We start from the raw sequence: 16420 nt of genomic DNA, 5'->3' as shown, positions 1-16420 counted from the left end.
AAATTCTTTTATTTTCAAATATCTACCAAATTAATTTTAACAGATTCATGAATAAGCAATACATTAATTTAGGGATATAATTAGGAGTCAATTTCTAAACTATCCCTTTGGTGACCCAATTATTTTCCCCTTTGAATTTTTTGTTGATACCATGTGTTTTCACTAATGGAAGACATACTGATTAAAGGACCAATTCAGAATTTTTGTTATGAGTTATGGATTTTGATACCCATTATCTGAGATCAAATACGTCCCAGCAGATGCTGGACCTAGTAAATCCTGTCTATATGAGTCAATGATAAAATTTTTTTTAATTTTATGTATTGACAATTTGCAAAACATGAGGTAAAACTTGAAGGCACCTGGCAATGACTGCATATACATTTTATTCTAGTCTCCTTCTTCTTTAGCCTTTTTATTATTTTTAACGAAATTTTCAAAACATGGTACAATGTATTCTTCTTGCTGCAAAAGCAGTACTTACAGCCCAAATAAATAAAGCCAAGGGATTTTTTTATCTCAGGAAAATTACTACTGCAATGCATACTTCATTACTGCAAAAGCAGTACTGACAGGCCAAATAAGTAAAACTAAGGGAATGGGAATCTCAGGAAAATTACCACTGCTATGTATTCTTCATTATAGCAAAGCAGTACTAACAGTACTAAGGCACAGAAACAGCTGCCCTGGAATAATGCAGAACTGCTCACAGAGTTGTATTCCACCTGCTACACATGGAAGCAATGATTGGGCCCTAAGATTGAATGCAGGGTAAGAATAACTTATAGAAGTTCAAGTCTCCTGGAAAGTACCACTGCAATGCATTATTCCTTATTGCAAAGGCATTATTTACTATTCAGAAGCTAGAAAAGCAGGGAGCCGTTAACACCTGGAAACAATGAATGGCATCAAGGAGAAAATGGCCACTATGGCTGAATGAAGACTGGGAATAGCTTATTCTCATGGTAACTACTTTCTCGGGAGAATATAATAACTGGGAAACATAGTGAGGAGGCTTATCTCACAGAAACAAAGGCACACCTGTCAAAAGTTTAGAAAATTCACACATCCAGGAGAAATCACTTAAGACAATGCTCAATCTACATAAAAATGAGGCTCCAACTCAGAGTTCCCAAAGAACTTCAGAGGCATAAAAAGTGGTTGGGATACCATGGTGTCCCATAGATCACCAAAGGGCTATGGTGCAAGTAGGAGGAACACAATTCTTTTAATTCTCATTCAGATCTTTTATAAGAACCATAAAATTGTGTAGGGCATCCCCAAGACCACTCCAGGTTTGATGATTTGCTAGGGGTACTCACAAGACTCAGCATATAGTCATACTCACCGCTATGTTTTATTACTGTGGAAGGACACGAAGCAAAATCAACAAAGAGAAAGGCAAATGGGGTGAATTCCCGAGGAAACCAGATGCAAGCTTCCGTGGGTAGTCGTCCAGAGGAGTCACAAAACCCCTGTTGCTGTCAAGTCGATTCCGACTCATAATGACCGTATAGGATGGAGCAGAACTGCCCCGTATGGTTTCCAAGGAGCGTCTGGTGGATTTGAACTGCTGACCTTTTGGTTAGCAGCCATAGCTCTTAACCATTACACCACCAGGGTTTCCCAAACAACAAGCTATGATAACATGTGTGGAGTGCTGTCAACCAGGGAAGCTCATCAGAAACTCAGTGCCCAGGATTTTTAACGGGAGCTGATCACATAGGTATCCTCTGCCAGCACATAACCGAATTCCAGACTCCCAGAAGAAAAGCAAGCAGGTGTTTACACATAAACCACATAGTTTGCAGAAACAGTTTAGGCATAGTGAGCCACTCTTACAAGTTCTGACAATGGGAGGAAGCTTCCCCAAATCCAAATTTCTAGATGCTAGCCAAGGAACAACCTTGTAAGCAGGCCTTTCAAAGGATAGCAGTCAGGCCTGCTATGTTTACTCTTTTCTGTACACTGACTTATGTGTACACACACACACATACACACATATAATATACTTCACATATAGACATATAATATATTGCATATATGTGTGGGTATATATATTTAATATATGTCTATCTCTCTCCTATGTGTCTGTATGTGCACATATGTGTGAGTTTGTATGTGTGTGTGTCGCATCCTTCAGATATAGGAATTTATTTGAAAGCCTCCAGAATTTAATGTACTTTGTGTCTTTTGGCAAGTTATGTACTCATCTGAGCCTTGATCTCTTTATCTATATGATGGGCGGATGATACATAACTTTTGAGGTTATTAGAAGGATTATTACAGAGCAACTAGCACGGCACATGGCCAATATTTCATACTTAGTATGTGATACTTAGGAGCCCTGGTGGCACAAGAGTTAAGTGCTCGCCTGCTAACCAAAAGGTTGGCAGTCTGAACCTACCCAGCAGCTCCATGGGAGAAAGACCTGGTGATATGCTCCCATAGAGATCATAGCCTAGGAAACCCTATGGGGCAGTTCTACTCTGTCACATGGGGTCACTATGAGTCAAAAATCGACTCAATGGTACCTAGCAGCAACAACAACATATAACACTCTTCATAGTAAGTTTAATATATTTGAATAACGTGATCAGCTATGTTGACTTTGATGGAAACTTTTTTTTTTTAAAGGTACGCTGTGGAAGGGGCAGACTCCTATAACTAACTGCTGAGGAGGGACCTGTTTTGGGGAGTAGGGGAAGGCCTGGGGAGCAGGGCAGGGGGCTACTCATTCACCCTGGGGATTCACCATGGATATGTCTAAACTGTGCAAGCTGCTCCTGGTTTTCCCCCCGTCCTGTTTCACTGCTTGAGGGCTGCTCAAGGGTAGGTGGACATGGGTAGTAGGAGGTTTTTTGTACCCAGGTCTCTTGGAAGGACACCAAACTGTTCTGCTGGTTACCCTCCCTCCATCTCCTCCCTTCCTTTCACAGTCCCCTCCTGCCTGCTTCCTGTTCTGCCAGGTCTGCCACCCACCCACCCCTCTTTTCTGGCTCCTGCCCCTCCATATTGCCTGGTGATCTATTTTGTTTCCTTTTTGTGGGTCTTTTTTTTTTTTTTCCTGTTTTGAGTTTCAGTATTTTGGAAATATAGATGAAAGGTTGTTTCTTAATGAGCTATTTTTCTAGCAATAGCTGATCAATAAATAAATAGCCATTCATTGGGATCTAAGAACATTAACCTACATTTTAGGGAGAGTGTGTCTAAGTGTGTGATTCCAAATGAATACACTTATTAAAAATTTTGGTTTGTAGAAGTATGGGTGATTAGAAATGAGTCTATAGCTACATTTCTAATCAAGCACTATTATTTTATTCAGTAATTAACAGTGTCCTTTTTGATAAGCTCCATCTAAATTATGCTACAATTAACTTTTTTCTTTTTTTTTTTGTTTGAATATATGAGCTTTAATTATTATATCTTTTACAGTAGTGGTTTTATTAATTTAAAAAGCGCATACACAGATAATACCAAGTCCAAGAACACAAAAGTAATATAAAAACTTAATGATATTGCCTTCTGTCAGTCTACATGTACTGAGGGAATTAACAATAATTTGAAGTGTTTCATTTCATACTATGCTTCATTCTCTTATGAAAAACTACACTACCAAATCTCTTTCTAGACTGGTTTTTTTATATGCTTACATGTTAATGATATGTTTCTATCATTAACATGTATTCATACAAACACACAAAACATATATTAACTTTTAACTTTTTATTTTTTAGACTAATATAAACTATTTTGAAAATGCTGTTTTTCTTAAAAATGAATCATGATATCTGTCTAGGTCACACATATAGTCTTATTTTATGATAATTCAAATCATAGTCCATATATTTATCTATCTATCTATATATAGAGAGTTGTGTGTGTATGTGTGTGAGAGAAGTGTGTGTGTATGTGTGTGTGAGAGAGAGAGAGAGAGACAGTCAGACTGTGCTATATAGACTATCATAGTAATACTGAATTGTAATTGGCTATAGTCAAATACTATCTCTACCACTACTGGCTCTTTAAAAAGTTTTTGGGCAACATGCTTAATTTTCAGTGCCCTCGGTTTCCTAAGCTGTAAAATGGGAGCAACAACAGTACTGGACTCACAAGGTTGTTAAGAGGATAGAAAGGTTAATAAATATAATGTGCTTACAACAGTCTCGGGCATGCAATAATAAGCTCAAGAAAGAGAAATAGCTCAAAAAATGTTTGCCATCATATTTTTGATACATATTTATGTTTTTTCCAATTTTTCCCCACTATATTACATCTTGTTCCATTTTATTGATATAACATTGTATAGGACAATTCACCCGAGCTCTTAACTGCTGTGTCACCCGTGCTCCAAATAACTTCATAGCTTACTAGAATTCAATATTTATTTTTTATTTCTTTTTTTTAGGTAAAATTTACATTCAGCGAAGTACATATATATACTTAAGTGTATCATTTGATGATTTTTGTGGAATATTGTAACCCAAATCCCCACCAAGACATAGAACTTTTCCATCATTCCAGGAAGTTTTCTCGTGTTTCTTCCCAGTCAGTATCTGCTGTACCCTCTAGAGGCAATTACTATTCTGTTTTTGTTTGCTTTGTTTTTGCCATAAATTAGTTTGCATGAAATGTTTAGAACTTTCTAATGAAATTAAACAGAATGCACTCTTTTGTGAAAGAGATTCATCAGTGTAGCATTAATCAATAGTCTATTCCTTTTTATGGCTGAGTAGTATTCTGTTGTATGTATACACTAGAGTGGGTTTATATATTCTCTTCTGGATGGGCACCTGATCTGTTTCCAGCTTTTGGCTATTATGATAAAGCTTCTGTGAACATTCTTGTGCAAGTCTTTTTTTGGACATCTGCTTTCATTTCTCTTGAGTAAATAACCAGGAGTTACTGTATTTTTATGTGAATAACATGTGACTGAACATTTGTTTGCCCACCTCTTCCTCCACTGGTGAGGTATTTTCACAAGTGCTGCTATGCCAAATTTTTTTACATGCTGCAGTAAAAAAAAAAAAAAAAAATAGCATAGAGCCCTAACAAAAGTACCTCCTTGGAGGGAGTTAGTGGTTGGCAAAAAAACGGAGAAGCCACAGGATATTTGCATAACAATAGGGTAAATTGCTGGGACAAAGGTTAGGTGTGTATGTTTAGTTTTATAGGAAACTATTAGATACTTTTACAAAGTTAATAGTAAAATTTCACATTCCCGACAATGTATGAGATTTTCAGTTGCTTCACATCCTCACCGATATTTGATATTTTCAGTCTTTTTAATTTCAGTCATTCTCTATGTGTGTGTGTGCGTGTGTGTGTGTGTGTTTTTCCAAATAAATGCACTTATTAAAAATTCTGGTTTGTACTAGAGGTTATTATTATTTCCTTCTCTTTATTTTTTAATTTTGGAAAAATAAGACTTTTTTTAGCAATAAATTAGGCAGTTGTGTTATAAAGTTTACAAATAAACTTAGCTAAGAAAAAAACTTGTCAATGTTATACAAATGACTATAGTACTTTAGCTTGGGATAAAATTTACAGGAAGTTGATTACTCAAAGGTGCACAATGTACTATATATTTAGCCAATTAGAAGTAAAGGTAACGTCTTCTGAGAACTGTGTTAGATGACTGAAGAAATGATCTGAGTGGTTTGAAGAAACTAAAGACAAAGATTCATGTAAGATGTTTGAGTAAAATATTTGTTACATTTTGGTATGAGAATAAAACAACATTTCCAAGTTAACATCACTTTATACAATATGTGATTTTAAGGATTAATATTAACTACATTAAATATTATAATGAAATAGTCTTTTTCATTGGCATCTCTAAAAGTTTATTAACTCAGTTTGTCCAAGAACTTTTTAAATGATCTTCTTATTTTTAAATTTGGTTAAGTATATTAATTTCAAAATTTACAATATATTTAAACTCTTTAATAGTAACTCCAGTAACATAAAATTTTATTACATTTACTGAATAATTGAAAAAAAAAGTAAAATTTTTAATGCATGAAAATAAGTTGACTTAGCCTGGCAGTTTTTGAGCTGGAAATTGAGCCTATAAAGGCATGACTTTCCCAAGTTTATACAACGAATGGCAACACTGTGATTAAATCTAGGCCTTCTGCCTCTTAGACTAGCACTTGATGAATTTATAGTATCTTAATTTGAAAAGAAAGAATAACTGATATATATAGTAAAACATTTAATATGATATTTACCAAACATTAATAAAAATACTCCCTTTTAAAATACAGTCTCATCTTTTCCTTTACAAATACAGCATTACCTTTATGTTTAATAGAGTTAGCAGCTCCCAGAATAGCTTAATTTGAGAGTATAATTTGAGAGATGATGAGATATTTTGCATCAAAAATATTTTTTCCATAGATCTTAAATTCTTCAAATTAGTTTAACTCTTAAAGGTCCTGTTAATGTTATAGATATCTTTATTATGTAAATGTGAAAATTAATGCATTGTAAGCAAAGATTGTTTAGTGAAATTCACTGTCACTAGGCAGAGGACTGAAGGAAAAGGAAGGTTTTCTTGAGAGAAGTAAAGGTCATTTTCTTGGAGGATGATACTTACAGTTAGTGACTCCCAGTTTTACACTTATGTTCTAATTATGGCATGTACATTAGGTACTGATGTTTAAATGAACTATAAGGGCAGAGTTATTGTTTTATGCAATTGTTTTAACATGTGATAATAGCTGTCAATCCTAAAGTAGGTATCTGTATATGATAACTAGATATTTCTTTGATCATTTCTAGCTTATTTAAACATAGCTTTTCAAGCCAAACAGTATTACATTTGAGTGTTAAATTTCTGAACATTATTTCATCTATAAGCACTTTCCTTAAAAATGCCATTCTTTAAATATAGTTATTGAAATTGATATTCTACATAGAGATAATACTCTTTCTGTGATGATGTGACTGCATGATGGTAAGGGATGGACCAGTTATGCTGAGTTAAGTGAAATACCAACAATACTCATGCAGACATTGTGCTTAGCTGCAACCGAAAAATAAGGATAGTAATTTAAACCAATTTTGCATTTTATTATGTTATATAATGAGAAATCATGACAAAGTTGATTTGATAGAGTGGGGCTTCTGAAATTCTCCCGCCTTTTCCTTTTAGTTGCAAAATGCCTGTCCCAGCCGCAACATCATATTCCTGTTCTAAACTCCAAAACCAAACCCATTGCCATCAAGTCGATTCTGACTCATAGTGCCCCTATAGGACAGAAAAGAACTGCGCCGTAGAATTTCCAAGGAGCGGCTGGAGAATTCAAACTGCCAATCTTTTGGTTAGCAGCTGAGCTCTGTTCTAGACAGCAAGGAAGACAGAAGAAGAGGTGATGTGTATTTTAGGAAAGCAAAAATTCTCCTAGTGTTCTATTAATTGGAACTGTGTCACATGGTCATACATACAAAAATATCTGGTGAACATAATTCTTAAACTGGCACGTGCAGCTCATAATAAAATTGTGATTTTGTTTGTAAAGAAAAAGGAGAGAATTAATTCTGAGTAGGAGCCCTGGTGGCGTAGTGGTTAAGAGCTCAGCTGTTAACCAAAAGGTCGGCAGTTCGAATCCACCAGCCCTCCTTGGAAAACCTAGGGGGCAGTTCTACTCAGTCCTATAAGGTCACTATGAGTCAACTCGATGGCAACAGGTTTGGTTCTGTTTTTCTAGGTAGGCAATTAGCAGCCCCTGCAATAAAAATTATTTCACCCAACGCATATTTTTTTACAATTTTTATTCTATGCTAAGAAGGCTCAGTTAACATTATACAAAAACAGAAAATAAATGTATATGTTGTGATGCACGTTTTTCTCAGCCTCTTTTTTCCTCTATGTAGTTGGTTGAAACACTGTTAGTAGTCTTACAAAATTTTATTATCTTTTATCTTTGCAGTGTGCTAATTACCATGTAGTGCTCATAGCTCATTTGATAGCTATTAAAGAGCAATGTCTGCAGTGTCCTATTCATATAGTCTAGATCACAATAAGAAGTGATATCGTGCTACCTGGAAAGGGATCTCTTTTAAGTTCAGGCATAACTCTTACTTTAAAGCAGACTTTAAAAATCACTCTCTTGTAGTCACAGCATATGAGTAGTGATCAAGAGAGCCCTGCTAATAAGCACTCAATTTAGGGGGGGAAAAAAAAAGTCAGAGAAGGCAAGCTGTTGGCCTCATTTAGAGAATAGAAGGAAACACAGTTGTCCCTGAAAGTCAATTTATAACATTCTACTTACAGTAAGTTAGTAAGTGTAAGGGAAGACCTCCTCACAGCAACTGAATGGTTTGCTCCAGTCCAGTAAGGTGATGCAAACAATTGAGAAATGGAGAGAGACACCACCCAGTTCCCTTGCCCTGCTTCTTCAAAGGAACAGGAAGAGCTGGAATTGATTTACATTGTCCAAACTGCTCACAAATGAATATATGTGCCAGACCTATGGGCACACAGTTGAACTTTAGGAATTGGGATTGGTTGACAGTTGTTGGAGAGCTACAAGGTGGAGTAGGAGAAGTTACTGGAAACAGCTCTTATTTCTAGTACTGTCAGTCTTCTTCTCCCCTCACCTTCTTCAAACTGTCTCCTTTATTAAGTTCTATGGGTGATTATCATCATATCCAGAGGAAAGATAAATTAACAGTAGGTATATATCGCTATGAGTCTGAATTGACTTGATGGCAATTTTTTTTTTTTAATGTCATTACTTATATTAAATAGATAAAATGACATTTTTGGGGGAGGAAGTTAAACTTTAAAAAGAGTTCAAGGGCTTTTCTGGTCTTATTTTTTTTATAATACCTTAAACCTATTAATCACAATATCTTACCACGGGTATTTCCTAGAACCTAACAGTTGCATGAGAGGATGGGTTACTATATATAATTGTATGAAAAGAGTACTCCATGTGTAGACATGCCTTTGTTATTCTTATTATTTGAGTACATTATTTGTAAATGCCTAAGTGCTAAATTAAGGTCATAGTCATTGTATAAAGTAAAAGGAATCTGGTAAAAGTAAAGCAAGTGTAATATGAGTGTTGACTAGTCATATCTATATCAAACAGCCTAGGAAATAAAGTCTGAAGTGTATTTTTTGGTTGTGTTTCAGTGGTGGGAAATGAAGGATTTTATGTGATACTGAAAGGCCTAGCTCGACCTCAAACAAAGGTGTATAAACATCTGATCAGAGGAAGAGAAGCAAGAAGTTCTTTAAAACCTCAAAGTTTCCACAACTTGTTTTACAATGAAGACTTCAGAAGCTCTGCACTTCCTGAGATATACCTAGGTTCACGTGATTCAATGGTAAGAAATGAATATTTGTTTTCCCATAAGAAGCAAGGTGCCATTCATGTAAAATTTTATTGCTTCCAAATATTTAAATACAAATATCTTCAGTGAGTACTGAAATATAGCAAGATTATATGTACATAAATATATATATTTAAATATAAATTCTGCTGTTAACATTGAACTTGAAATTTGTCTCAAAAATTTTTATGAGAGATGCCTTTAACAGCATACTGTCCCCTGGAAGGGGCTATGTGGTATATCTGATAACTGAGATGAGGTCATGTGACTGGATTAGTGAGAAGAGTGGATGGCAGTCTGAGATGCTGGAGAGAGAACAGGTCATTTGAGAAGGGAGATACACAGAACAGATCAAGAAGTGTCTTTTAAGTTAAATTAAGAATATGTGTGTTCAATAAAAGACCGGACTTGTTGTGCTAACAGAGACTGGAGAAACCCTGAGAGTATGGTCCCTGGATACTCTTCTAGCTAAATAATGAAGTCACTCCCGGGGTTCACCCTTCAGCCAAAGATTAGACAGGTCCATAAAACAAAAGGAGACTAATGGGGCACAACAGCCCAGGGAAAGGACTAGAAGGCAGGAGGCGACAGGAAAGCTGGTAATAGGGAACCCAAGGTCAAGAAGGGAGAGTGTTGACATGTTGTGGGGTTGTTAACCAATGTCATAAAACAATATGTGTACTAACTGTTTAATGAGAAATTATTTGTTCTGTAAACCTTAATCTAAAGCACAATAAAAAAAAAATTCAAAAACAAAGAATATGTGTATTATGATTGAAATGTGTCCCCCAAAAAGATATGTTGAAGTCTTAATCCCTGTATCTATGAATAAAACCTTGTTTAGGGAAATAGAGTCTTTCTCTGAAGATGTTATCATCAGCTAAATTATCGAGTCATACTGTAGTAATGTTGGTCCTAATCCCTTCTGAGTGATGTCTTATACAAGGAGAGAATAGACATGGAGACAGAGTCACACAGGAGGAAGATTCTATGTGATGATACATATACAAGTAGGAAAGGAATTCCAAGGATTGCCAGCAGCCACTAGAAGCTAGGAGAGAGCGATAACAATTCTTTTCTCAGAACTCTCAGAAGGAATCAACAGGGCTGATACCTTGATTAAGAATTCTAGCCTCCAGAACTGTGAGACAATACATTTCTGTCCTTTAAACCCACCCACTGTGTGTGTGTGTGTGTGTGTTTCTTTTTTTAACGGTAACCCTAGGAAACTAAGACTGTGTATCTCAAGAGCAATGTAAAGTAATAAAGGGGTTGATCACATTATTATAACCAGAAAAATCTTATTTGAAGATAATCTTTTGCCTGTAAATTATATTTCAAGACTATCGAATGGTCAAAAAATAGTAGTTCAATGTCTTTCCGGGTCTCTGGATACGCCACAGGGGCATCAGCTCTGGTTTAAGTAGAGATATGGCTAAAATTCAGTCCTAGATTTATGATGGCCAAGACGTCCAGAGTAGAAAAGAGCCGAAGGAGTTAATTCAGGCCAAATTACTTATCATTATGGGTTGAAGTCAGGAAAACAGAATCAATATGAATTTCAAGAAGAAGGAACATGAATAAAACCAAGAAAGAAAGACTGTGTTAGATAAGGGTAAATCAAGGATTGAAGAGGAACAGGTTGGGAGAAATCTACTTCAATCAACTACAACAAAACAATGTTATAGTATCTTGCATTTTGAAAGCCTTAAAGAAAAATAGAAAGAGGCAAGTTCAGTGAAAAATAAGTCTACCTTAAGTATTTAGATGTGTTTGTATTAAGACTTTAAGGCCCTTTCCAATTCAACACAGGATTTCCATATTCTGCTGCTAGGGAAGACGGGAGGAGATGAATATCCAGAAAGGGAGAAGGAGTCCTGATAAGATTTACAGAAGGTAGGAGCTTCTGGTGGGAAGGAAAGGAGAGGAGGCAGCTTGTGGAAGACAAAAGATTCAAGGCACAGTCTGATCTGGTCTAGAGTGTGTCAGAGGGCCAGCTGGTGCGCAGTACAGGCAGAGAGACAGGAAGAAGGAAACAAGGGGAGAGGGTGACCATTATTTCATTCAATAAGTAAGTGGGCTGGTGAAGGATATGGTAAAACTAACTATATTATCATTATTATATCATGCAATGTAATTATTTGTTAGCAGTTTTTACCACATTTGACTGAAATATGATGGTTGAGAGTACTTCTACTCCATTTAAGAATGGCAGTTCTTAACCTAGGAGCCATGACATTATTAAGGAGCCATGCTTAAGAAGAAATGTGAACAACCTAAAATCAAATGCAAATATCTGTGCACATGCACTGTTCTTTCAGGAGAGGGTCCCTAAAAGGGATTGATTTCAAAGCATGCATCATCTCCAGATATTAAAAATTTCTTAAGAAAGTTTGTGACTGGTAGCGGTCAAGGTATTTCTTTCACTGTTAATGTTGCTTATTTTGTATTCCACGCAGGCAAACTTGATAGATGTGTACATTTTATAGAAGTGAGCATGAGAGAATAAAATAAGACATTATTTTTTGAGGAGATTAAATTATTTTTATAAACAATTACTTTTGTATGTGATGCTTTATAATAAGATTTATAGTATAATATATATTTCCATTCACATATATTTTAATTTAAACTCTTTCACCTAGTTAAGTAGATGTTCTGACAATTTAAGTATTAATTCTCAGAACTTTGGCTAAAATTTTCATCTTATCTACTGTACTTCTGATCTTTTTGAGGACACTTTCTAACAAATCTCTTGGATATATTCTCCCTTTTAACCAATAGCTCTTTCAGACAGCTATGCCTTATAAAGTATAGATTACATTTTATTTTGGATGAACAACTTCCTTCTTCTTCCACAGTAAACTCTAACCTGAGAACTTATGTAAACAAACAAACAACAACAACAAAAACTCAGAAAAACACAAAGAAAGAAAAACAAATGCTTTCTCTCACTAATAAAGAATGGAAAATCTGGCTTCTTCCATATTACATGAATGGACTATTTTCCTTGAAAACTATATAGGTGTTTCCAGAGACAATTTATTTTTATCTTAACTGTCTAGATTTCTTCTTACACAAGAGCCAGCATTAGGGCTTTGCTTTAAAGTAAAATACCTTGAAGAATTATTTGATATTAATCAAACATGGTGATTTGTTACCTAATTCAGAATTCAAAAAATTATTAAATATCAGTTAAAGGATAATGAAAATAGAGATGTAATTTTTTTCCATTCAAGTTTATGGACTCTCCGTCTGATTATTTGTGAATATCATAGCTCAATCAATGCAAATAACAAGTTCTTAAACTGTGCACCATTTTAAAAGATACATAAATATCTTTTACCATATTTAATGTTAATTTTAAGAATATCAGCATTCTTTCACACAATAGTATGTTGTAGGAGGAGTTCCATGGGCAATAGGCTCTGAGAGATTTGTACACAGGTGATTTATTTGGAAGTGCTGTCAGGTACAACACCTTGTAAGGGAGTGAAGGAAGCAGAGTTGAGTAGAAGTTGATCTGTGACGCAGTTACAATAGAGGACTCAGCTGATCCCATGGAGAGCTGGGATAGCTGTCAGAGTTTGAGTAAGGAGAGTAAGGTCTTTGTGCCACTGTATTGACAAGTCACTGGATATAGGCCACTCCTGGAGAGAGGCAGCCCCCTTCAGCTGAGGGCAATTCCGGGAAAGTGACTTAGATGTGACCTGTTAAGGCCAATGCCCCTGGAACTGGGAAAATGAGTGGCTGGGTTCAGAAGAGGGAAACTGGGCAGTGCACCACAGTATCCACTACAGTCTACCCCCTGCATCACTCAGATGCATTTGCTTTATGTTATATAGTCACCACATCTGGAAACAATTCTTCCAGGATGCCGAGAAAATATATGAGAAAAAAAGTTAGTGGGACAAACTGTATGTCTCACTGTTGTAGCTAGTTTTAGGAATACACAGATATCATAATCCCCTCCTTTAGTATCTGTCTTAGTCATCTAGTGCTGCTAGAACAGAAATACCACAAGTGGATGGCTTTAACAAAGAGAAATTTATTTTCTCACAGTCTAGTAGGCTAGAAGCCCAAATTCAGGGGGTCAGCTCCAGGGGAAGGCTTTTTCTGTCGGCTCTGGAGGAAGGTGCTTCTCATCAGTCTTCCCCTGGACTAGGCGCTTCTCCAAGCAGAAACTCCAGGTCCAAAGGACACGCTCTGCTCCTGCTGCTGCTTTCTTGGTGGTATGAGGTCCCCTGTCTCTCCGCTCACTTCTTTCTTTTATATCCCAAAGAAACTGGTTCAAGACAAAATCCAATCCCGTAGATTGACTTCTGCCTCATCAATACAACTTCCGTGCCCCCCCCCCCTTAATATCATACAGGCAGAATTTACAACACATAGGAAAATCACATCAGATGACAAAATGGTGGACAATCACACAATACCAGGAATCACAGCCCAGCCAAATTGATACGCACATTTGGGGGACACAATTCAATTCATGACAGTACCCACTCTAGACACTCCTCACTCTCAGCTAGCACCTCTATTTATTTAAATGGAATATCTGATGGGTCAACCGAGACTCTTATCCTTGAGAGATTTGAGGTCCTGGTTGTCATGGACTTCTTACGATGTGGCTGCTACACTTCTCTATTTGCCATCAAAGCTAGGCAGTGGAATATTATCTCTTCTATTAAGATGCTATGGATTGAATTGTGTCCCCCAAATATGTGTGTCAACTTGCCTGGGCTGTGATTTACAGGACTGTGTGGTTGTCCTCCATTTGGTGATCTGATGTAATTATCCTATGTGCTGTAAATCCTAACCTCCATGATGTTAATGAAGCAGGATTAGAGGCAGTTGTATTAATGAGGCAGGACTCAATCTACAGAACTAGGTTGTGTCTTGAGTCAACCTCTTCTGAGTTATAAAAGAGAGAATCAAGCAGAGAGGAGAGGGAACTCTTACCAACAAGAATGAAGAGCCAGGAGAAGAACATGTCCTTTGAGCCCAGGATCCTGCACTGGGAAACTCCTAGACCCAGGGGAAGACTGATGACAAGGACCTTCCCCCAAAGTTAACAAAGAGAAAAAGCCTTCCCTGGAGCTGGCTCCCTGAATTGAACTTCTAGCCTCCTAAACTATGAAAGAATAAATTTCTGTTTATTAAAGCCATCAGTTGCTGGTATTTCTGTTACAGCAACACTAGATAACTAAGACAAATGACTATTCTATCCATGTGCCTTTTAAGCCAGCACTGGGGTGGCTAATAACACAGGATAGCTGACTTTCACTGGCAGAGTCATTCTGTCTACTTGTGTTTTGGATGTTTTGGTGGATGTTCTTCTGTGGTGGATGTTCCGGTGGACACTAATATGATATACAAAGATTTTCACATTCCATTCACATTCCTTTTTCACAGATTGTCTGTTCTTGATCTTCTAATCTTTCTCATCCTATGTTCCTAGCCAACCAGCAAAATCAGTGGCAACTGCCACTGAGTCCATTATCTTTTTAATTCAGTCCACTTTTATTTATACTTAAAGTGGATGACCAAGTTCATTACCTGAAGCTCTAATCATTGGGAAGATTTCCTCTAACCATTAGGAATGTCTTTCATGACCACTCCATAAAAATACATTTTTTACTTGCACCCTCATACAGACCTATCCATCCATGAATCAAGCTCAACCTTTTTTCCTCTTTTATGAGTTGATCATAAGGGCCCTCCTATGCACTCATAGGTTTGACCTAGGTGGTGGATAACCAACAGTGGTGGATAACATGGACATTTGGGACACCTGATCATGTAACTTACTTCCATGATGCCCCAAATCAGATGCTCTGTCTCTACTTGGGCTCTCTGACATGTCATGAGCTATTTTTCAAACAATGTATGATTCTTACTGCAGATGGTGTGGACTTGCTCCAGAACTCCAGAGGTCTACATTGTGATTCTCCTTCTGGGAACTGCTATAAACTCCACAAGGCAATTTTTCTCCAACATAAGCCTTTAATGCCACCAGGCTTGCTGGCAATATGCCTCAAGAGACAAGCCTGTGTGCATTGCAGCCTGGACCTACAGCACAGCCCTTTCTGCTCTGGACCCCACGCAAAGCTGGCAGCATTCCATGTCACGGAGTAAATGCACTAGAGCCCACTCCCAAGTGTGAAATATGCCTCCTGAACCAAAAAGGCCTACCAGACATTGTGCTTTCTTCACTGTGCTAGGAGGTATGCAGTGCAATAATCTGTCCCTTGCCTGGAAAGGTTGTCCTGGCATGCCCCAGACCACTGAAGACTTGAGAATATCACTGATGTAGCCCCTGAATATGTACAGTTTTTGTCTCTCACCCTCTGGATTGCATATATCTTACTAAGGCCTCCAAATTGCTTACCATTTCTTGCCCATTTTATTAACATGATATAGTGGACCAGAGTGATGTTCTGTGTTATACCCAGAAGGTCAGAAGGTCCAGTTCCTTTTAGGTTATATTACATAAGACAAATGGAGGTAGAGTCATCAAAGCCCTTGAACAGACCATAAATATACTATTGTTTATCCCATGGAATGAGAACTGCTTCTAGTACTCTTCCTTGATGTTGTCGTTAGGTGCTGTCAAGTCGTCTCTGACTCATAGCAACCTTATGGCTAACAGAATGAAACATTGCCTGGTCCCGAGTCATCTTCATGATTGTTGGTATATCTGAGTTCATTGTTATGGCTATTGTGTCATTTCATCTCACTGAGGGATTCCCTTGTTTTTGGTGACCCTTTACTTTGCCAATCATAATGTCTTTTTCTAGAAATTTGTCTTTCCAATGATGTGTCTAAAGTAACGAGATGAAGTATCACCATCCTTGCTTCTAAGAAGCATTCTGTTTGTATTTCTTTTAAGACTGATTTGTTCATTCTTTTGGTAGTCCACAGTATATTCGATATTTTTTGCCACCACCACAGATGAAAAGCATCAATTCTTCTTCTGTCTTCCTTTCTCATTGTATAGCTTTTGCATGCATATGAGGTGATTGAAAAGATCATGGATTGGGTCAGGCACACCTTAGTCATCAAAGTGACA

At 36.9% G+C, this 16420-nt stretch overlaps 1 protein-coding gene across 1 annotated transcript in view; it reads left to right on the top strand.

The window, feature by feature from the left end:
• CNBD1 (cyclic nucleotide binding domain containing 1) overlaps positions 1 to 16420 on the top strand; it is a 484737-nt gene that overhangs the window by 357544 nt on the left and 110773 nt on the right. The window contains exon 6 of the mRNA XM_004370829.1: positions 9149 to 9342. Coding sequence (XP_004370886.1) covers positions 9149 to 9342 — 194 coding nt within the window. The remainder of the gene's footprint in view (positions 1 to 9148; positions 9343 to 16420) is intronic.

The sequence above is a fragment of the Trichechus manatus genome, unplaced genomic scaffold, assembly GCF_000243295.1.
Source record: "Trichechus manatus latirostris isolate Lorelei unplaced genomic scaffold, TriManLat1.0 scaffold00009, whole genome shotgun sequence".
NCBI lineage: Eukaryota > Metazoa > Chordata > Mammalia > Sirenia > Trichechidae > Trichechus > Trichechus manatus.
This window is presented reverse-complemented; position numbering and strand designations above follow the sequence as displayed.